The 23197-nt window shown below is 38.6% G+C and overlaps 1 protein-coding gene across 2 annotated transcripts in view; it reads left to right on the top strand.

Annotated features, from left to right (window-relative positions):
* LOC126175722 (nicotinamide/nicotinic acid mononucleotide adenylyltransferase 1) overlaps positions 1-22794 on the top strand; it is a 126988-nt gene extending 104194 nt beyond the window's left edge. For both annotated transcript variants that reach the window (XM_049922654.1, XM_049922656.1), the window contains one exon: positions 22097-22794. In XM_049922654.1, the coding sequence (XP_049778611.1) occupies positions 22097-22126 (30 nt within the window). In that variant the 3' untranslated portion in view covers positions 22127-22794. The remainder of the gene's footprint in view (positions 1-22096) is intronic.
* Positions 22795-23197: the final 403 nt, after the last annotated feature.

The following is a 23197-nucleotide window of genomic DNA, read 5'->3' as shown; positions in this document are numbered from 1 at the left end:
GCTATATGTTATGCCATGACTGCTCAACATGTAATTGTGTAAGAGTTGTTGGTTGGCGAGTTGCACGAGTCACTTCTCACTCCATCATATTCCACATGTACTTGACTGTAGCCCTAAGATCATGATAGCCAAGGAAACACCAAAGGTGAACGAGAGTTGTAGATTATCGCACCCCATCCCACAAAGCCTGAAATGTAGCCAGTGTGTCTTGGATGAATGCACTCTCTAAGACAGCACTTATCAGGCATACATAGTAAGCACAAGTGACCATCACTTGCATGCAGGCAGAATCCACTTTCATCATTGAAGACCACAGCATGCCTTCCATCTTCCGTGTGATTCACTACCGGCACCAGTCGAGCCATGTGTGTCGACCTGAGTGGCTAGAGGTGAGCGTGCCTGTAGTCCCACTGTTAAAACCAGTTCACAATTGTTTGTGTCAACATGCCTGGGCTCAGAAGCCCTCTTATCTGTGCTGAAGTAACTATATAGTCTCCCACTGCTGCCCTTGCAATAGAATGATCCTGGTTGGCATCTGTGCTGTGTGGACATCCAGAAACTTGTCCACAGGTGTGAAAATGTTCACGTTACCAATGATATCAGCATCATTGCACAACTGGTACAGCACGTCCAACTTGTGGGGCAGTTCTTCGAAAGGACTGTCCCACCATTCGGAAGGCAACAATTTGATCCCATTCAAATTCACTCAGCTGCCTGCACAAAGTATGAGTGTGTCTCTGTGGCATGGTTGTGTGCTTGATTCACGCATTTGTACCACACTGAGCCTTATGGCTGTGAGCATTCCCTCTTAAAGGGTACACACAGATGAGACTCTGGTAGCTATGCCACTATGTTATCTGTTGGCTGATGGTACTGAAACCATTATCAGTACATCTACTATCCCCCAGTTGGCATATGCTGTCATTGAATCAAAATCATTGTCATCTTTCCAGGTGTACTAATTTTTTTTCCCCCGGCAGTGTACATAGTATTATTAGTCTTGGGAACATATCTGGCTTTCTTAACTCCATTGCTGGTATCTCTACAGTTTTGCTTCACTTAATAAAATAATGTCATTTCTAATTTTATACCTGATCCCTTCCTTTATGTGATTACCACTCTCATAGTGATTGTACTATAATGGCGTGCTACCACTTAAGTGAGTGTAGAACTACATGTGTTATTTCAGATACCCTACACCAATGTTCTGTTATACAAACAAGTGAGCTATCAGTAGTCTGCAGTTCCATTTCAAGCTGTTGCACTCTACTTCTTATGGACTGGATATTTTGGTGGAAAACTGAGAAACACTGAGCACTGTTTATATTGGAGACTTCTCATTTTTCTAGCATTGATCTAAAAAATTATTTGGATGAGGAGGTATAGTTTTCTTGTCATATATTTCACTATCCACTGTTGCTTCTATTGATTCATCACAAGCACAGATGATGGTGCTACTGCTTCTACCTCTTTTAGTAGTGCTGTCTTTTTCCTGTTGGAACTAGTGATGGAACTGCGACTATTGTTTTCATTTTCAGTTATTTTGCTGGGTTGTTATTTTACCCCTCCCCTTCTATCCCACCTCAGCCCTCTTGTCATGTGAGAAATCTGCTTACTTGTGACAGTGCATTTTGCATTTTTAAAATGTCTTTTGGGAAACTGATCATTGGCACTTCGTACTTCTGTACTAACACATGGCTGTCTCACAAGAACGTGACATTGCAAAATATTCATAACTATGACATTTGTATGTGTGAGCTTTTTCAGACACTGTTTTTGATTGCATGTAGCACTGGCCATTTCATTTTTTTAGGTATCATTTGAGCCTCCAAGGAGTAGACAGAGCAGTTATTGTGTTGATTTTTAACCACCTGAAGGTGTAATCATCTTCCTAATTTCAGTAAGTGGGGCCCCCCAGTTTCATTACACCACACACATTTACATTATTTTTCTCTTTTAGTTTGCAAGTCCATGATCATGACTGTCTGAGAGCACAAGCAATTTGTCATTATGAGATTTCTCAACTCCAGTATTTTGAGTTTGGACATTTTTTGTGTTGTTTCATTTAATTACACGGCACTTCATATCTGTTTTCTTTAAAGGTCACAAGTGCACAATATCATCTGCATATGAAATAGTTGATTGGATTTTATCCGTATTGTACCTCTCTTGTCTTTTTTATATCAGACTATGCAGTGCTAAGTTAAACAGAACAACAGAGAGACAATCACCATGTTTCACTGCAGCTGTTAAAGTTAAATCTCTTGGCCATTTTGTTGTTATTCACACATGCAGACATTACACCGAGAAAAGGACAAAGACTGTCACTCAGTACTATTAATTTGAAGACCCTTTTCATGAATTTTCTGGCTCAAACTAATGAAAATGTAGGCATGGGTAACATTTTTAACATTGTATCCACTCCGAAACTCAAAAACCTGCATTCTAACAGGTGTTATGTGTTTTGTGTTGAGGATTCCTTGCACTACAGAAAAAGTCATTGAAGTAGATGAAACTTTAATATTTAGTCTCTTCTAGCTCATGTACTATTAATATTGTGCTTTGGAGTTTGAACAGTAACTTATAAATTTGATGACAAATCATTTTTATTGTGTCCCTTGCACATTTTATTGCTAAATCTGTGGTTCCCTTAAAATCTACATAGAACCTCAAGATTTCACTGTTGGACAAGGAATGAGCCTCTTGCACTCACTCAGTCTTGAATAACATTCTTGCCAGAAACAGTGAAGCTCTTACAAGTTTTTGCCTGCCTCACAGTCAGTACCCATGTGTCAGTATCTAGGTTAGAATTTGGAGGTAGAATTGCTGGCCATTATTTAGCTCCAGGAGAAATGCCAGTACTGCCAATTGGGACATATAAAAGTATACAACCCTACAGTAGCTATCAAAACTATTAATCCTTTTCTCAGAGAGAAGAGATGGATAGATTGGGGAAGGTTAAAAAGGAAGAGCAGGTCACTGAGACCCTAGGATAAGAGGACACCCTAAATGCAGGAAGCTCTCTATCACCTTGAGGTCTGAGTGACCTGCTTTTCCTTTTTAGCCTTCCCCAGTCTCTGTCCTTGCCAAAGAGATGCTTAGATGTACTTGTCGTCTAAGGACTGGTTTGATGTAGCTCTCCATGCTAGTCTATTCTGTACAAGTCTCTTCACTTCTGCATAACCACCGAAACTAACTGCCATTTTATACCAAATACTGCGTTCAAACCTTTGTCTTCCTCTACAGTTTTTATCCCTCAATACTTCCCTCCATTCTCAAATTGACAATTCCTTTATGTCTCCAGATACGTCGTACCTACTGATGTGTTCTTTTAGTTAAGTTGTGCCACAAATTTCTTTCTTCCTCAATTCAATTCAGTACCACCTTATTAGTTATTCAATCTACCCATCTAATCTTCAGCAGTCTTCTGTAGAATCACATCTCAAAAGCTTCTATTATCTAATTATCTGAATTTCCCAGAATAAAATGTAAAATTTGTATTGTATGCACATTCTTCCAGCAATTGTCATGTAGTTGATGGGAGGCTGGAAGAAGAGTAGAAGTTGAAAAATTGTACAGAGCTCCTTACATCAGACAAAATACTTTTAAAATCAATTAAAAGTGGAATCACACTGCCTTAAGGGAATATACTACCTTAAGGGACATCATTCTCTTATATAAAACTATCTTATAATACAATACTGACTGTATATTTTAAAAAATCTGGGGACAGGAAGTACAATAACAAAACTCAAAGATGTGTGTGAAAACCCCATACATAAGTTATTCAAGAACATTATTTCTTGAAGTAGTGTTGTGTGCCTTCTTGAGGTTGAAAAACATGCTTAGTAAAGCCTGTTCTGTAGCCACCTCTAGCAGAGCAGGTTATCAGTGGAGGAATGAATGAATGGAGTGATACCTCCTGGACCCACACTGAAAGCAGCTAAGAAGCTGTCTGGATTCTAAATTACTGATAAGGTGATCATACACTTCAAAGTCTTTCCCATAAAAACTGTGGAGGGCAACACTATGGTAACTACTCAAGTTCTATCTCAAACAGTTGCCATGTCCTTACATTAATATTAATCACTCATTTTAGACATAACATCTCTGGTGTTTTGGCAACTGTTCATGAAACACTAATCATGACGGTATTTTCTCCCCAATTCATTTCATTATGTCCAGAATAGCTTCTCAATCTACCCATTTAATCCATAGCATTATTCTGTAGCAATACATTTCAAAAACTTCTATTCTCTTCTTTGTCTGAACTTCTTATCATCCACATTTCAGTTCCACTCCAGACAAATACGAAAAGAAAAGACTACCAATACCTAAATTTATATTAGAAGTTAATAGACTTCTTTTTTTTAGAAATCCTTTTCTTTCTATGGCCAGCGTGCATTTGGCATTTATAACCTCTGTACTGTATCCATCACCAGTTAATTTCTTACACAGTTAGAAAAATTCATTTACCAATTTTAGTGCTTCGTATCCTAAAGTAATTCCCTCAACAACACCTGATTTAATTCAGTTACATTCCATTTTCTGTGCTTTACTTTTGTTGTTGTTCATCTTACATTCTCTTTTCAAAACACTATCCATCCTGTTCAGTTGTCCATCCAAGTCCTGTGCCATCTCTGATGGAATCATAATTTCATTGGCAAACACCAAAGTTTTTAGTTTTCTGCCCTAACCTGAAGTCCCATTCCAAACCTGTTTCATTCCCTTCTTGATCACTGTTTCCCTTTCATATCCTTGAAATCAAACATGTCTTCTGTGCCAGAATGAGTTTTTCATTTGCTGTGGACCTACTTCTGTATTTTCTCCTTTCATGAGTTGAACTCAATATCTCATTTTGTCCAAGTATTTTTGCTATTTGATACTTGCTGTCTTTGCTATTTCATCTCTCAAAGCTACCCATTTGTCTGCTTTTCTCTGTTTCATCCAATTATTGTCTAATGCTCCCTCTGTCTTTACTGCTAAAATGCATTCACTATGCTGTTCATAGTAACTTAACCACATTCGTTTTTTTATTCATTATTAGACATAATTCTGCATCATCACAGTTTGATTTTGTATTTATAGCTATGTACTCATGTGACCAGATGTCGTGTTCTTCCTGCCACCACATTTCACTAGTTCCTACTGTACCCTAAGTTCAGGCAATCCTTTCCCTTTTTAAATTCTCTAACTTACCTACCAGATTAAGGGATCTAATATCCATGCTCCCTGGCCCCCTGATGACAGCATCCTCTTGAGTAGTCCCTGCTTGGAGATCCATAACGGGGATGATTTTATGAGGGGCATTCAATAAGTAATACATCACATTTTTTCCTGAAAGCAGGTTGGTTTTATTTAGGGTTCCAATACAGCATATTATTTGCCACTCTTTTGGCTACAAAATCCTGTTTTTCAGCATAAACTCAATGCAATGTGACAGCCTTACACCATCTTACTGGGAGAGCTTGTTTGCCTGCATGGTACCACTCTACTGATTGACATCAAAACCAACATCTTGCTGCATCATTAATTTCCCTGTCACCCATGTACTGCTTCCCGCAGAGTGCATCCTTCATTGGGCCAAACAGATGGAGATTTGGGCTGTAGGGCGGATGAGGAAGAATAGACCAATGAAGTTTTGTGAGCTCCTCTCAGGTGTGCATTGTCATGGAGACGGAGAAAATCATTTGCATTTTTATGGCGATGAACATGCTGACGTCATCTCTTCAATTTTCTAAGAGTAGCACAGTACACTATAGTTGACCGTTGCACAATGAGGGAGTACATCAAACAGAATAACTGCTGCAGAGTCCCAGAAGACCTTTGCCATGACTTTACTGTCTCAGAGTGCAGCTTTGAACTTTTCCTTCTGAGGACAGGTGGAGTTGCGCCACCAGCATTGCCGTTTTGGTTCCAATTTGAAGTGATGAACCCATATTTCATCACCTCTGATGATGTTTAGCAAAAAATTGTCACAATCAGCCTCATAACACACAAGCAGTTCTGCATAGGTGGTGCTTCATTGCTCTTTATGATCTTCTGTTAGGCGGCAACGAATCCAGTGGGCACACACATTTCAGTATCCCAGCTAGTGGATGAGCATGTCAGCACTACCAACAGTGACACCCAGTTGAACAACAATGTGATCCATTGCTCACCTTGAATGAGAGTGTCTGCATGTTCCTTCATTACAGGTCACTACTGTGTGCAGCCGGCCAGCATGTGGAAGATTGGTCAGATTTACACTACCTTGATACATTGATGACAGATGCCCCATCCAATGGCTCACCGTGCTTCTGTTCACTGCTAGGTCTCTGTAGACATTCTGCAAGCACCTACGAATATCTTTGATGATTTGGTTTTCTGCCAACAGAAACTCAGTGACATCTCTCTGCTTGGAACACACCTCCTTTGCAGACACCATTTTTGAAGGCTACATATAGCATTGCCACGTATCAGAACTTCGTGAAAATTTTGGGGCTGAAGGAGTAATATTCCACAATGTTCCATGACAAATTGCGCATTTTTTTGACTGAAACTGTCTGAGGGAAAAAAAAGTATTGCATTATTTATTGAACATCCTTGTACCTCCAGAATATTTTACCCAAAAGGATACCATTGTCAGTAAGCCATAATAAAATAATGGCTGTAGTTTGCTTTTGCTTTCAACTTACAGCCAATCCTAGTCATAACTCTCTCTCTCTCAAAATGATTCTTTTGTGGCATTTGTTATATGGTAAATACTGTCTTTCCAATAAATCCCATCGTCTGTCGCATTCCACAAGAAACAGTAATACCTTGGTTTATACTTCACATGTACAATTTATGTCACTTATAGTAATGTAATTTGAAACATGTTTAGTCTCATGTAAATGTTCCTGCTCTTTCACACTCAATTTAAAACCGTTTAGATAAGGATAGGGTTATTCGGAATACAAGTCTCTCACAGCAGCAACAGTTGGTAGACTGCACATTGCAGAAGATCTGAATGCATCTCAAAGAGATACTTCATGTTGTTGTTGTTTAATAATTGGTGGTCCTCAATTCCTTGCTCTGTTGCCATCGTAGCAAATTTAAAATGCTGACTTCGATTCTTTTTCCTGCTAGTTGTGATGGTAGACTGCAATAAAATTTTGCAACACGTACAGTGTAGTGCCAATCATCAGCTTTGCCTGATTTATACATCAGATCTCATGAAAAGTCAGATAGTGCATTGATCCCTCATCAATGATGATCTCATGAAGAAAGTGCAATTCTTTGAAAATTGTCACTTTTATGGCTATGTTGGAAGTGAAACATGGATGGTAAATAGTTTGGACAAGAAGAGAATAGAAGCTTTTGAAATGTGGTGCTACAGAAGAATGCTGAAGATTAGATGGGTAGATCACGTAACTAATGAGGAAGTATTGAATAGGATTGTGGAGAAGAGAAGTTTGTGGCACAACTTGACCAGAAGAAGGGATCGGTTGGTAGGACATGTTCTGAGGCATCAAGGGATCACCAATTTAGTATTGGAGGGCAGCGTGGAGGGTAAAAATCGTAGGGGGAGACCAAGAGATGAATACACTAAGCAGATTCAGAAGGATGTAGGTTGCAGTAGGTACTGGGAGATGAAGAAGCTTGCACAGGATAGAGTAGCATGGAGAGCTGCATCAAACCAGTCTCAGGACTGAAGACCACAACAACAACAACAACATGGCTATGTAAATTGACAGCTAATTTCTGCAAATATCCATAGTTTGAACACTTCAACAATCCACAACATTGTTCACTCACATATATCTACTCAACAGAGAGCACATTATTTTGCATTTATTGCAGCAAATGTGATGGAAGATGTTTGACCATGCGATTTCTAATACTTATTTTACTTCCTCCAATTTTTACATCTTTCACATTTTCTTGACGCTGCCCAATCACATAAGGATCTCGTATCTGGTGATGAACATCTTAAGAAATAGCTCAATGACTGCTGTATCCATTGTAAAAAGTGGCCCAAGCAGTTATGTTCCGTTTCTGTTTGCAGATGGAAGATTTAATTTCTGGTTATCTTAGTACAATACACAGAGGTGACAAAAGTCATTGGACACTTCTTAATATTGTGTCGGACCTCCTTTTGCCTGGCATAGTGCAGCAACTCTGTGTGGCATGGGCTCCATAAGTCAGAAGTCCCCTGCTGAAATATTGACCCATGCTACCTCTATAGCTGCCCATAATTGTGAAAGTGTTAACAGTGCAGGATTTTTTGCTTTTGCTGACCTTTCTATTATGCCCCATGAAAGTTCGTGGGATTCATGTCGGGCGATCAGGGTGGCCAAATCATTTGCTCGAATAATCCATAATGTTCTTCAAACCAGTCGCAAATGATTGTGCCCAGTGACATGGTGCATAGTCATCCATAAGAATTTCATTGTTGTTTGGGAACATGGAAGTCCAGGAATGGCTGCAAATGATCTCCAAGTGGTCAAACAATCATTTCCAGTCAATGATCTGTTCCATGAAAACACAGCCCACACCATTTTGAAGTCACCACCAACTTGTACAGTGCCTTGTTGACAACATGGATCCACAGCTTCATGGAGTTTGCAGCACACTTGAACCCTACCATCAGCTTTTACCAACTGAAACTGGGACTCATCTGACCAGGCCACAGTTTTCGTGTCATCTAGGAATCAACCAATATGGCCACAAGCCCAGGAGAGGCACTGCAGGAGATGTCATGCTGTTAACAAAGGCTCTCACCTCGGTCATCTGCTGCTGTAGCCCATTACTGACAAACTTTGCTGCACAGTCGTAATGGTATGGTCATTGTAAATCTCACATTAATTTCTGCAGTTATTTCACATTTTGTTGCTTGTCTGACAACTCTATGGAAAGGCTACTGCTCTTGGTCATTGTCAGCAGTTGGCCACTGTGTTTTCTGTGATCAGAGGTGATGCCTGAAGTTTGGTATTCTTGGCACACTCTTAACACTGTAGATGTTGAAATATTGACTTTCCTAATGATTTCCAAAATAAAATTTCCCATGCATCTAGCTCCAACGACCACTTTGCATTCAAAGTCTGTTAATTTCTGTCGCATGGCCTTAATCACGTCGGAAACGATTTCACATGGATCAGCTGAGTACAAATGACTGCTCCACCAGTGCACTGCCCTTTTATACCATGTGTATACAATACTAACTTTGTCTGTATATGTGCATTTCACTATTTCGTGGCTTTTGTCACCGCAGTGCATAGTGGCCACTGAAAAAGCAACAACTGGAAAGTATTTTGTCTTCATATAAGAATACCTGTTTTAACTTTATGTAATAAAATCCTAAGTCAATGCAGTAACAGACAGATAAAGAAGCAGATCATGAATGTTGGAAATTTGAGACAGTTAACTAGGTGAAATTAGTGATACTGAATCTTGGGCAACTATAATTTTTAAAAATTTGAACAGAAGAAAGTGGTAGCTAGAATCAGTCTTCATACATGTTGCAGTCATTTTTGTCCATGTTAGCTAGTATCCTGCCTCTTGAATCCTATCTCAAATCTGATACAAGAAAATGAACTTGAAGAAATTGATATATAAAAAGAAAAGGGAGTAGGTGAAGATGAGATGGGAGATTCTATACCGGAAGAAGAATTTGATGGAGTACTGAAAGATATAACATGAAAAAAAGGCATTTAGGGTAGATGACATTCCCTCCAAATTATTGAGATCCTTGAGAGAGCCATGTCAAAATTATTCCACTTGGTGTGCAAACTACATGACAGGCAAAATACCTGCAGACTTAAAGATCGTACTAATTCCAATCCAGAGAAAGCAGGTGCTAAGAGATGCAAACATTACTGGAGCTGTTGAAAGCTTATCCATGAAGTGTTGCCAAACTGAAAAGTCTGACAGAGAAAATGTTGAATTTCTGAATTTTGAACCTCCCGAAGATGGACTGGAACTCATACCACATACCACAGAAGTACATACAGAGTGGCACAAGTCATAAGAAAACTGAAAAATAATAAACCAGTGAAGTAGAACTGAATGGTTGGATACACATTTCTCAGATTTATTACTCTGTCAAATTAGTATGTGACCTCTTACATTCAACAACTTCCTGTTATCATTAGGAATTATCCACAGGTCATGTGGTACTTCATTTAGTTGGCCAAATTGTCAAGAAGTCACTGATCTTCGTTATGCTACCGGAGATTATGTCAATGTCTGTGATGGCAGAAATTAGTAGTGATGCTGATTCCATTAGATGGTAGATAACTCATCTTATTTCTCTGTAGCCTCTCAGCATCAAGCTCCTTTTTTGATGTACCACTAAGAGTACAGCTGCCACTTTGTTTGAAGTTGTTGCACATTCTAATGCCAACTGCTTCTTTGATGACTTGATGACAGAATTCCCTAGGTAGGTGCTGGAGATAAAACTTTCATTTTCTCAAACATAATCATATGTTTCTTTTTGAGGCTGTGTGTAGCAACAGCATATTTTGTCAAAGTTGCAAAGTTTAATATGGTTGTATACCCTTACTGGTGCATCAAAACATGTGCTTGATCCTTAAAGACTAGAGAGAAATAAGCTAAGTTATCCACCATCTAACAGAATCATTATCGCTACTAATCTTCCATAATCATAGATATCAACATAACTTCTAGTAGCGTATGGAATTTTTGTGACATCATGAAGCCTCCATTATATAATTTGCCCAACTGAATGACGTACCACATGATTTACAGATAACTGTTGGTGGTGATGACAGAGGAAACTGTTAGAAGCTTGAGTTTATATACAAATTAGACACGGAGAGAACCTGTAAAACAATTATCCAAGAATTTCACCACAAAAAAAACTATGTTCTCACAATGAAATGGCTGCTAAGGTGATAAAATGGAATGACAGAAGATGCTAAGAAAGTTAAGAATGAAATACGGAATATGAAGAAGGTACTGGTAGCTCTGTAGCATACAACAATACAGCCAGTACAAAAGAAATATGAGAAGGAGGATACAGAGGTATATCTCTACATCAGCTACAAGAAGAGGACATTACCAAATGGGCTTCAGGAAAGAGTAAGGATACAAAGAACATATTTGCTTGAATGAACTTACAAAATGCAGGGCCATGAAGAACAATAAAATTACAGTATCCTACATGGACCAGAAGTCTTGTGAGTCAGTTGACTGTATGACATTAGGAGGATCCTGGAGGGGGGCAGGAAACGAAACAAGAAAAAAAATTAGACAGTATTATTGGAGAACATGTAATCAAATTGCTGTGAAACAGGAAAGCAGACTCTCACTAAATTTGTTCAACATAACATATGATAGAAGTTCTTTTCCCTCACAGTGGTCCTTACATTGTCTCAGGCTTTACCTAGAAACTAAATAACTAGTAGTTCAAGAGTGAGACTAATAAACAATGCAGTGGTGGCCTCTAATGATTTGTATAGAGGAATGAAGGACAACAGGCCTTAGGCACTGTTTACACTGTCAACTTTCTTTGACAAATCGTTTATAAAAGCGAAGACCACACTCTATTATAAAAAAATACAGTGGAAGTACCCAAATGCAATGTCAAAGATTTTTTAAACATTTTTTATGTAATATATTGGACTAATAAAGCAGGGAAAGTTCTGTTTGAGAATTATGAATGATTTAGGAATAAAGGAGATGACTTACTGAAAGGCAGAAACACTGCATCATCGATAGGTACACAAACAAAAGCTTGGCTAGCTTTCAGAATGCACTTCCATTTTCAAGCTTGTAGGAAAAACACGCACACATGCGCGTGCGCGCTCCTACACACACACACACACACACACACACACACACACACACACGCCTGTCTCTCTACTTTGTGCTCAGTCAACTGAGCACAATGTAGGGAGACAGATGTGTGCATGTGAGTGAGTGAATATGTGTGTGTGTGTGTGTGTGTGTGTGTGTGTGTGTGAGAGAGAGAGAGAGAGAGAGAGAGAGAGAGAGAGAGAGAGAGATTGATGTCGCGGATTTAATGAGCAAGAAAACCACAGTGGTTGAGGTGGAAGAACAGGCGTAGAAGAATTTGACATATAGTGCAAGACTAGTCGGTATGCTAGAACTGAGAATTGCCTACAAAAAGTTGAAGATGGTGAACATTTCTAGTGGCTCGAAAACAAAAGAAAGCATCTTGCAAAAGAGTGAACATATTGAAATAAGTAGAATTATATGTACTAGGAGCAGTGCAGGGATAGAAAAAGGGGGTCAAGGAGATGACAACCTTAACAGTGGATACAAGTATAAGGTACTACAATGCAACAATGAGGAAAAAGTATCACTCACAGTGAGGAACATACTGCTATACGCAGATTAGATAACAACTATATGAAGACTCAGAGCAAAATCCCTAGAGAAAGAGAAAAATCTTTAAGAAGGTAATTGACCCATTAAAGATATTTTAATTTAAATACAAGTCCTGTGCTTTCTCTGGTAAATGAAGTTCATTTAGTGTACTTACTGAAGTTTTAAGGAAACAGTTGTATTAAGCTACCATGTTTAGCGTAAACAGGTCCATCAAGAAGAATCCTTTACATTGTCTTCCGTAATCTGTAACATATAATACTTATTTATTCATTAATGTTCATTCCCTTACAAAAGACTTCAGTGTCCTGATGACATTAAGGAGAATTACTAAACTAAATCTGTTGTCTTTAACGGTTTCAACACCAAACAATGATTCAGTAGCCTTCTACAGGAGGAAGAGTTTGTAGTTTACATATAAGAAAGGCATTAAATTTATTTCAAACTAGTATAAACATTTTATGTTGTATATTTTATTGTTACAGACATGTAGGCTGGTAGAGGACCACAAAAAGCATCTACTTGAGATGAGATTTTCTCATATACCACACTATTTCATCTCATCTTTATGCATTTTCTTCCTTACATTTAACCAAGTTGTTACTGACTTGAATTTCTTGACTGTTAGCCTGACTTTCCACTTGAGTACTTTGTACTTGAAAATTTGTCTTGTCTTGTATATCTGAGTCAATTATATCAGCATCCTTCAGGTCTTTTCTGGCTTCAATGATCCACTTCATGTTCCTAACACTTTTTGCGTGTGCTTCAAGATCTATGTAGTTTTCTTGGTGTCCGGCGTTCTCTTGATATGTCCTTAAAATTTCAGTTGGCTTTTCTTCATGTCATGTACTGTGTTAGATATCTGTTTGGTTTCTTGTCTAGTCCTCAATCTGTTGCCTTCTTCTTTCTTACTGGGCCCCAAGATTTTTCTGATGATTCTTCTTTCTAATTTCTTTTTATTTTCTACTGTCCTCTCTGATCTGTGACCAATGTTTCTGACACACACAAGCTTTCTGGATTGATGACAGTGTTGTAATGTCTCACTTTTACATTATGTTGGTAAGTAATGGATGAAATAACAACTGTATATAAAGGATAGATTGGTACTCGCCACATAGAGGTCACAGACAGACAAAATGAAAGAGACTTCTAAAATATTAAGCTTTCAGACAAAGTCCTTCTTCCCAAATAGACATATACTCATTCACATAAGCACAACTCACTTACACTGGCGATGTGTGTGTGAGTTGTGCATTTGTGAATGTGTGTGTGTATTTCGGAAGGAGTTTGTGCAAAAGCTTAATATTTTAACAATCTTTTTCATTGCCTCGTCTATGTGGTGAGTAACAATCTATCCTTTCCATATTGTTGTTTCTAATTATGTTGTTGTTATTGTGGTCTTCAGTCCAGAGACCGGTTTGGTGCAGCTCTCCATGCAATACAGTAAAGCTGCATGCCCTTGGGAAAAATTATGGCTGTAGTTTCCCCTTGCTTTCAGCCATTCGCAGAACCAGCACAGCAAGGCCGTTTTGGTTAGTGTTACAAGGCCAGGTCAGTCAATCACCCAGACTGTTGCCCCTACAACTACTGAAAAGGCTGCTGCCCCTCTTCAGGAACCACACGTTTGTCTGGCGCCTCTCAACAGATACCCGTCCGTTGTGGTGGTTGCACCTATGGTACAGCTATCTGTATCGCTGAGGCACACAAGTCTCCCCACCAACGGCAAGATCCATGGTTCAGTTCAAGGGGGGGTGGGGGGGGGGTCTAATTATGTGATAGGCAAAATTTTGTTTATACATTCATGCTCATAAGTTAAGGAAAATGCTGATACATGGTGAAACAACACCCTGGTGGGCAGTTTGCAGGTTTAAATCACCTCAGGGTATGACCATGCATTGCATTTGACCTGCGGTCATCGCACGGTGGTGCTGGCAACAGTTCACATACGCAGCGGTGTGTTGGTGCATGACAGAATACGGTGAAGCGAATAAGTGTACAGACGTTTTCAGACGTGCTAATGGTGACTGTGTGTTGAAAATGGCTCAAACAACACATATCAATGATGTTATGGGGGGTAGAATACTAGGGTGACTGGAGGCTGGTCAAACACAGAAGGTCATAGCACGGGCCCTCCGTGTGCCATAAAGTGTGGCCTCAAGATTATGACAACGATTCCAACAGACAGGAACTTGTCCAGGTGCTACAGTATGGGAGATCCACAGTGTACAACACCACAAGAAGACTGATATCTCACCATCAGTGCCTGCAGACAGCCACAGCATACTGCAGATAGCCTTGCTCGGGACCTTACTGCAGCCACTGGAACAGTTGTCTCCAGACACACAGTCTACAGACGACTGAACAGACACGGTTTATTTGCCCGGAAACCTGCAAGGTGCATTCCACTGACCCCTAGTCATAGGAGAGCCCGTAAAGTCTGGTGTCTAGAACACAGTACATGGTCATTGGAACAGTGGTCCCAGGTTATGTCCACGGACGATTCCAGGTATGGTCTGAACAGTGATTCTCGCCGGGTTTTCATCTGGTGTGAACCAGGAACCAGATACCAACCCTTTAATGTCCTTGAAAGGGACCTATATGGAGGTCGTGGTTTGATGGTGTGGGGTGGAATTATGATTGGTGCATATACACCCCTGCATGTCTTTGACGCAGGTCAGGTGCATCGGGATGTCATTTTGCACCAGTATGTCCGTCTTTTCAGGGGTGCAGTGGGTCCCACCTTCCTCCTGATGATAACACATGGCCCCATGAGCTTCCATCTGGAGGAGTACCTTGAAACAGAAGATATCAGGCAAATTGAGTGGCCTGCCTGTTCTCCAGACCTAAACCCCATCGAGCATGTCTGGGATGCTATCGGTTGATGTATCGCTGCACGTCTTCAAACCCCTATGACACTTCAGGAGCTCCAACAGGCACTGGTGCAAGAATGGGAGGCTGTAACCCAGCAGCTGCTCGACCATCTGATCCAGAGTATGCCAACCCATTGTGCGGCCTGTGTACGTGTGCACGATGATCATATCCCGTATTGATGTCGGGGTACAGGTGCAGGAAACAGTGATGTTTTGTTGCACATATGTTTTGAAATAGTTTTCTCAACTTATCACCAATACCGTGGATTTACAGATCTGTGTCATGTATGTTCCCTATGTGCCTGTGCTGTTAGTGCTAGTTTTGTGTAGTGCCACGTTGTGTGGCACCACATTCTGCAATTATCCTTAATTTATTAACATGAGTGTAGGTGTTTCCAGTCTTCCTCCATTGATCTACTCATCAATCAATTTCTCTTTTTGTGAGCTTCTTTCTCTATCCCATATGCCAGTACCATCTCCCCAATACCTGAGTTTGTGAACTCTCTTGATCTTACCAGATATTGTCATGATATTTTTTGGTGCATCTTTTTGGTGTAACATGTATTCTGTTTTCTTGAAGAAGCTCTGTTGTCAGATCTTTTCAGCCTTCTCTTTCAGAATCTCGATTTGCTTTATTGCAGTTTCTTTGTACTGCCAGATGATCAGTGAATACCAGACAGCCAATATTCAGTCCTACAGTTTTCCTTCCTAACCTGACTGGTTTATACATAAATTCCCTGTATCTTCATTTTTCTATCCATTCCAAGACAACTTTGACTAATAGTATATTTAATAACTGGTGAAATACCAATTCATTGTCACTGTCCTGTTCTAATCTCAAGGGACTCTGATAACTAACTATCCCATGAATTCAGTTTTGGGTTCGGTAGTGTTCAGTGTCCTCTCACTGAGGCCCCACTTTTCCAGTACTTGAGTCAGCGATGGTCTGTCTATAGAGTCACATGCCTTTTTGAAATCTACAAAGGTGTACAAGGTCTCTCTCCTTCTCATTGCTTGGTATCTCAGGACTGCTTTTAAACTGAGTATCTGTTCAGCATAGGATCTTCATGGTCTGAAGCCTGCTTGGTATTTTCCTATCTTATTTTCCTGTGGAACTGTGTCCTTTCTAGCAGGCACTGTAATTGAATTTTGTATGTCACAGGCAGTAAAGATATCTCTTTGTAATTGTTAAGATTGGTTGTTATGTGCAAGAGTGTGTAACAGTGCACTTCCATCTTATGGTATTACTTCAGTCTCCCATATGTTTTGTATGATATCTGTTACTTCTCTGATGGTATTCAGCCCAGCTTTGTGTAGCACTTCAGCTATGATGCCAACTTTTCCTGCTGTTCTATTATTTTTCAGTTCCATGATTTGTCTCTTGACCACCAATTCATCTGTTGCTCACTTTTTGACTTACCATTTCTCTTGATCTCTTAGTTACTTGGGACTCTCTCAGCCAGTCCAGGGCAATTCAGTAGTACATTGAAGTATTTCACCATTGTGTCACAGTTGTCTTTGTTGTTCAGTACTTTTCCGAAACACTGATTCTGTTCTTGATGTGCTATGATCCTGGTTTTGGATGTCTTTCGTGTTATAGTTTCAGAAATTCTTTCTCTTCATTTTAACTGATTCTTTTCATATTCTCTTTTGGATCTCTTGATGCCTCTTGTCATTTGCTTTCTCGCCTCTACATACATTGCCAGACTGACTTGTGATTTGGCGGTGTTCCATTTATTGTATGCTATTTTCCTGTCCTCAGTTGCTTTATCACATGTGTCATTCCTCCATGGATGTCTCTTCTTTTTACTGTAGGAATTTTCTCTTTTACTGATTATCTTCTCTTTGAATTATTCCTGTGTCATGCCTGCCTCTTCCTTCTATTTGTCTTTGATCCTTGATAATTTTAATTTTGCCATATCAAGCTGCAGTATCATTGTGATCTTCTTGTTCATTCTGTTTGGTGTCAGCCTAATTTTGATTCTTGTGAAATACTGACCAGAGTCTATGTTTGCCTCTCTTCTAATACGTACATTCAAGATTTCTCTGTGATTCATGTGTGTAATTGTTACATGGCTGATTTGGTGTTCTCCTCTGGATTTGACCAGTGATCTCCACCTATTAATTTTCTTGTTCTCTTTCATGAAGTGAATTGACATAATCCTCATATTGTGTTGTCTCTGACAATTCTTGTTAGCAAATCTATATCCTGGATATTGTCCTCTTGTTCCTTTGAATCTCTTTTGTCTGACTAATAGTGAATTTAAATTACCTAATAAAGCCTGAGCATCTCCTTTATGAATTTGTCTCATGGTTTTCTCTAGTTCATCCAGTATCTATCAATTCCTTCTTTGTGTCTCTTGTTAACTTGATTTTAGGTGCATTTGTGTTGATTATTGTGTAAGACTTCTTAGCACATTTGAGCCTCATCATCATGAATCTGTTGTTTATTGGTTTCACTTCTGTTGCTGATCAGAGGATTTTCTTGTTGACTGCAAAGGCCATTCCCAGGAGCAGCACTTCTTTGTCTATTTTCCTGTCTGTTTTGCTCTTGAACAGTCTGTAGTTCCTGAAGTCTAAAGTGTTGTCGTGTGTTATATGGGTCTTTTGAATTGCCAAGGACAGGATCTTTTGTTTGTCTAGCATTTTTTTCTAATTCATGCAGTTTCCCTGCTGTAATAGGTGTGTTGATGTTCAGTGTTCTTGTGTGTCTTCACTTTGGTGAAAAGTTTGCCAGAGGGCTCCAACTCCCTCAGTTTTTGTGGTGGGCCAAACTCCCCAGAATCTAACAGTATGTTGTGGTGGCTATATTGGGCACCAATTGATGGTTACCACTTGGGGTATTAATAGTATTTTTCTCATGATTCATTTACTCTTGATTTGTGAGCTCAGCTTTCACTGGGTAAATAGAACTAATGTGGTTAGTCATGAACTAGGTGTACATAATTAATTGCATTTCTTTTGCTATAAAGTGGCCATGTTAACTGTTTTATTCTTTGAATAAAAGTTTGTACAATAAATAAGAGGAGGTCAAAACCATGAGAAATCAGATGAAAAGGAAAAGATTTCCTGTTTTTGTGGTGGAGATGGACTTACATAAAATGATTCAAAGAGCATAGGAGATAAGAGGGATGAGAAGAAAGACTGGAATGCATTTGGTTAATGAACTCAGCTGGGAAGGGGCTGTGATAATGAACAACAGAGTATACTCCACATATTATATCAGAATTTTATAAGACAATGGTGAACTAAAACAGGGTCATAGTATCACAGTAGGAAGAAACAACAAAAAATGGTCTGAAAGAAGTCAGTAGAAGAGTTACACTGATAAGTGGAAAGAAAGTTTTTGTACAGACAAGGAGGAAACTAAGCTACACAAGAGCTACTCAAAGTCCCACAGATACCACCATGAAAGAAATCATAGGAGGCTGAAACTTTGGTCTCTGTCTTACGATGGAATTAATTATGTTTCCTACCTAAGCATTGTTGTAGATGAGTTTGTATTATGATTCAATATGACTTTAACCCTGAATTCATTAAGCTGCAACTCCAGGTAAAGCAGCACCAAAATATGAATCAGAGAGACCATGATTTGGGCTATGATCAGCCTTTCTGATTTAGAATTCACCTAATGTACATAAATAGTTTCATGTAAAAACCAGGGTAATTCTGTATGGGAAACTTAATTTCCAAACTTCTGTGAGTCCAGTTAAATAGTGTAAGTATATTAACTGTCATATTTTAGTTGTAATTATTTGCTGTGACTCATTACAGAGGCTGTTCATCGTAATCAGGTTGTGATTTTCATAGCTCGATCATCAGCCCAAGACCATTTTGCATTTCCTTGAATGGCCTCGAAAAGGACAAGTTTTCTTTCAATTTTCATAGCTAGATTATTGGCCTGAGACCATTCTGCATTTCCTTGAAAGGCCTCTAAAAGGACAAGTTTTCTTTCAAATCATTAATCTGATAAATTAAGTGCTAAACATAGTGTGTTTCGTGACTATCTCAGCTGTAGTACTTTAAAAAATGTTGGATAGGCTTACTGACACAAAGTTGACAATTTGGTATGACTTGCACACACCTACAGAGAGCTACATGAGAGTATCTATTTCGGAATAAATTTTTCACACTGCAGCAGTGTGAGCACTTATCTGAATTTTTCTGGCAGATTAAAACTGTGAGCCAGACTGAGATTTGAACTTGGGACCTTTGCCTATCATAGGCAAGTGCTCTACCAACTGAGCTACTTAAGAACAACATGAGACACATTCTCACAGTTTTACTTCCACCTGTACCTCATCCCCTACCTTCCAGACTTCACAGGTGTTCTGCGAAACTAGCACTCGTGGAAAAATTTATATTGTGGAGACATGGCCTAGCCACAGCCTGGTAGATGTTTCCAGAATAAATTTTTCACACTGTAGAAGGAGGGTGCATTGATATGAAACTTCCTGGAAGATTAAAACAGTGCGCCGGACCAAAACACGAACTCAAGACCTTTGTCTTTCATGAGGTAGTGCTATACCGACTGACCTACCTAACAATGACAGACAACATGTCCCCACAGGTTTATTTCAGCCAGTACCTCATCTCCTACCTTCCAAATTTCAGAGAAGTTATACTGTGAAACTTGCAGGAACAAGTTGGTAGAGCACTTCCCCAGGAAAAGCAAAGGTGCCGAGTTCAAATCTTGGTCCAGCAGACAGTTTTAATCTCCCAGGAAGTTTCATATCACCGCACACTCCACTGCTGAGTGAAAAATTCATTCTGGAAGCACCCCCAAGGTTATGACTAAGCCGTGCCTCTGCACTGTCCTTTCCTCCACGAGTGCTAGACCTGCGAGTTTCATAGGAGAACTTCTGTGAAGTTTTGAAGTTAGGAGATGAGATACCATCAGAAATAAAATGTTGTGAATGGGTCGTGAGTCCTGCTTAAGCAGTTCAGTCAGTAGAGCACCACAGAGGGCAAAGGTCCAGAGTATAGTCTTGGTCCAGCGCACAATTTTAATCTGCCATGATGTTTTAAAGGATCTGTTTGTTTACATTAAAAACAAACATTCCTCCAAATGATATGCTGTGAAACTTTACTGTAGAATAAGTAAGTGTTCTTAGTAAACCATTTCAGAGACTGATAATTATGTGGAAAATCCAGGACAGAATACAGTATGTAAAAAAGAATAGATTGTTATCCACTAAATACAAGAGGTGATGGGCAGCAGCAGACTTACACATAAAAAATTGGAGAAATTTCACAGTTGTCAAAGATTTTCTGCTGCACTAATAGATACAGACACGACTCTAATGCCCAGTCAGATGGCAGTTTTAGGGGAGAAGATTGTGTGTGTGTGTGTGTGTGTGTGTGTGTGTGTGTGTGTTTGTTTGTTTGTTTGTGTACATAGACTTATCGATTTTTTCCAATTACTGTCATCAGAAATTGGCTATGTCAGTAAACTCATTTGCCGACTGTACTCATTATTCTACTTCTGTTGTCCAGCCATTATTGTTCTTCATTTGACTCTGTAATGCATGACGAATGTCTTATTGCTGGTAGTGTTTCCACTGATTGTCAGTAATCTTCATCAAATTCAAGTTGGCATTATACTAATTCTTGCTGTCATTTTTTGCTTTGTCTTTTATTCAGATTTAATGCAATTACCATTTGAGTAACATGAAAAGCAGTTATATAACATATTAAATATATGCCTCATAAAGCTTATTTCAAAGCTTATTTTCTGTTCCTGATGCTCTGTGAAACATTTACAAATGCAGTATGATACTTGTACTGTGCTGGCTGCTACCCAATACTATTTTTTCTTTCAATTTTTTCTTTCTAAGTTATCATGTGTTATGTTTAGGCCAGTTAGCACCAGTTCAGAAATTCATAATGCTATTCCCGTTTCTATGTAATAAACAGCTAAATGTGGTTCAAGAACTCTGGACTGTGTTTTATCACTAATATAATCACCAATCAAGTTGTCCATATTTGTGGGATCTTTAGTAGTCTCCATCTGCCCTCATCCTGCTTAGCAGACACGGAACTGACCGTCATGTGCACTTTCCATATATAATTTTAAAAAAACACAATTAGCTGAGTGGTCCTCATGTTCTGAAAAAAAAAAAGGTTAAGTATAATGCAAAAGATGTAAAAACAGTAGAAAGCTAATGACTCAGAGCTCTCATTTCTTTAAGGTGTCCAATAATATTTATGGTTCTTGTAAGGTTACGTTTTTTCCATCTTCTTTGCATTAGGTTGCTGATTCATATGTATTAATTTCACTTTGAAGTAGTACAGAGCAATTCAAAATGGATATAGTGATTACAAAAAGAGCTATAACTATTTAATGCATGGCGAAACGAAAGTGTTCTGTGTGACTCTTATTGGTCATAACATGCGAAAATCCATTTCAGCCGATGGAAAGAAATCCGTGTTGTGCCAGTCCAGAGATCTGGGTGGCCAAAAGCAGAACACAGCATTGTCATATCCAGTACGTCCAATCCAATGGTTTCGAAATTGTTGATTTAAAAGTGTATGGGCCTCCATACCCCAATTTAAATTTTAGATACTCTTTTATAATCTCTGAAATTCTTATTGGTTTATCTCTATGCACTACATAGTTACAGTAGTTTTAGTTGATATATTCATTTTGAATTACCCTGTATATAAGTTGGGAAAGTAATAAATACAGTGTAATAGTGTTTTTATGGTGTGTCTATAGAATTCCTGAAGTTCTATAATTTTCTGCTGCCATTTTTACCATACGTTTTTGAGAAAATTTGTGTTACAATGTCAGATTACAATTGTTATCACCTAGAGCAGTGTTATGAACAATAGTACTATAGGAAATATAATTTGATACAGTAATGCCTGTTTGCATGTCTTTATTATTGCAGGGGCTGACTCGTCCTGCATGCCTTCTGTAAGAGACCTCGTACTCCTCATTGGGAAATGCAATCGACCCCCGAAGCCCATTGCTTCTTCCATGCCTGCACTAGTTTGATTGTTTCTCTTCCTTCACATTCTTGCATGCTGGAACAGGCATGTGCCCACACTTTTGAATACTTATTAGTAGATGTGATAATTTTTTATCCCTAATTTTTAGCGGTGTTTACAAATAAGGTATTTGCATTAAAATGTGAAACTCAGATGTTATATCTTTCACTCTAAATATTTCTATTGTTTTTGTATGTTCTTTAATTTGATGGAACATTCCTGTTTTAATCAGTATCATGTCTCATCCTGTGACATTTTTAAAACCAATGCTAATGATATGTAAATATAAAACTGCATGGTTTTGTACACCTCAGGCCTCAACATTCTTATATCTTTATTGAGGTAGCAACTTACTCAAAATTTTGTCATTTATCTCACAATTAATTCAGTTTTATGCTACCACCTTTATTATTGGTGTAAGAGAAAAGTGAAATGTATTCATTGTCCTATTTAAAAATACTTTACTCAATATCTTTCAATATCATACAGTAAGTGATGCAACTACTATATTAATGCCATGATCACAGTTGCTTTAAGTCTCTTGAAATTCATAATTATATCACTTTACAGAAATGTCAATAAAGAACTGCAGCAGTAACATCAGATTAAAATTCTTGGTATAACTCTTTACTAATTTTTGGCCATGTTAATAAAAATATAAATATGATTCTTTTTTCATCATTTATTTGAATTTGAAATGAAATACAGTTTTTTAACACTGGGTATCACAGAATCAATCCAAGTAATACAATTGCTGCTTTATTCATAAACCTCTGAACAGTAATGGAAATAGGCCTCTCGGGAATCCACATGTAACAAGACACAGAACAATTGCTGTGACCGGTACAATTGGAAGAACAGAAAGAGCGTCAGTCATTGCTACTCTGCACATATATATATATATATATATATATATATATATATATATATATATATATATATATATAAAGAAAGATGATGAGACTTACCAAACAAAAGCGCTGGCAGGTCGATAGACACAC

The sequence above is a fragment of the Schistocerca cancellata genome, chromosome 3 (genome assembly GCF_023864275.1).
Source record: "Schistocerca cancellata isolate TAMUIC-IGC-003103 chromosome 3, iqSchCanc2.1, whole genome shotgun sequence".
NCBI classification, from domain to species: Eukaryota; Metazoa; Arthropoda; class Insecta; order Orthoptera; family Acrididae; genus Schistocerca; species Schistocerca cancellata.
Note: the sequence above shows the minus strand (reverse complement) of the source record. Positions and strands in the feature narration are given on the sequence as shown.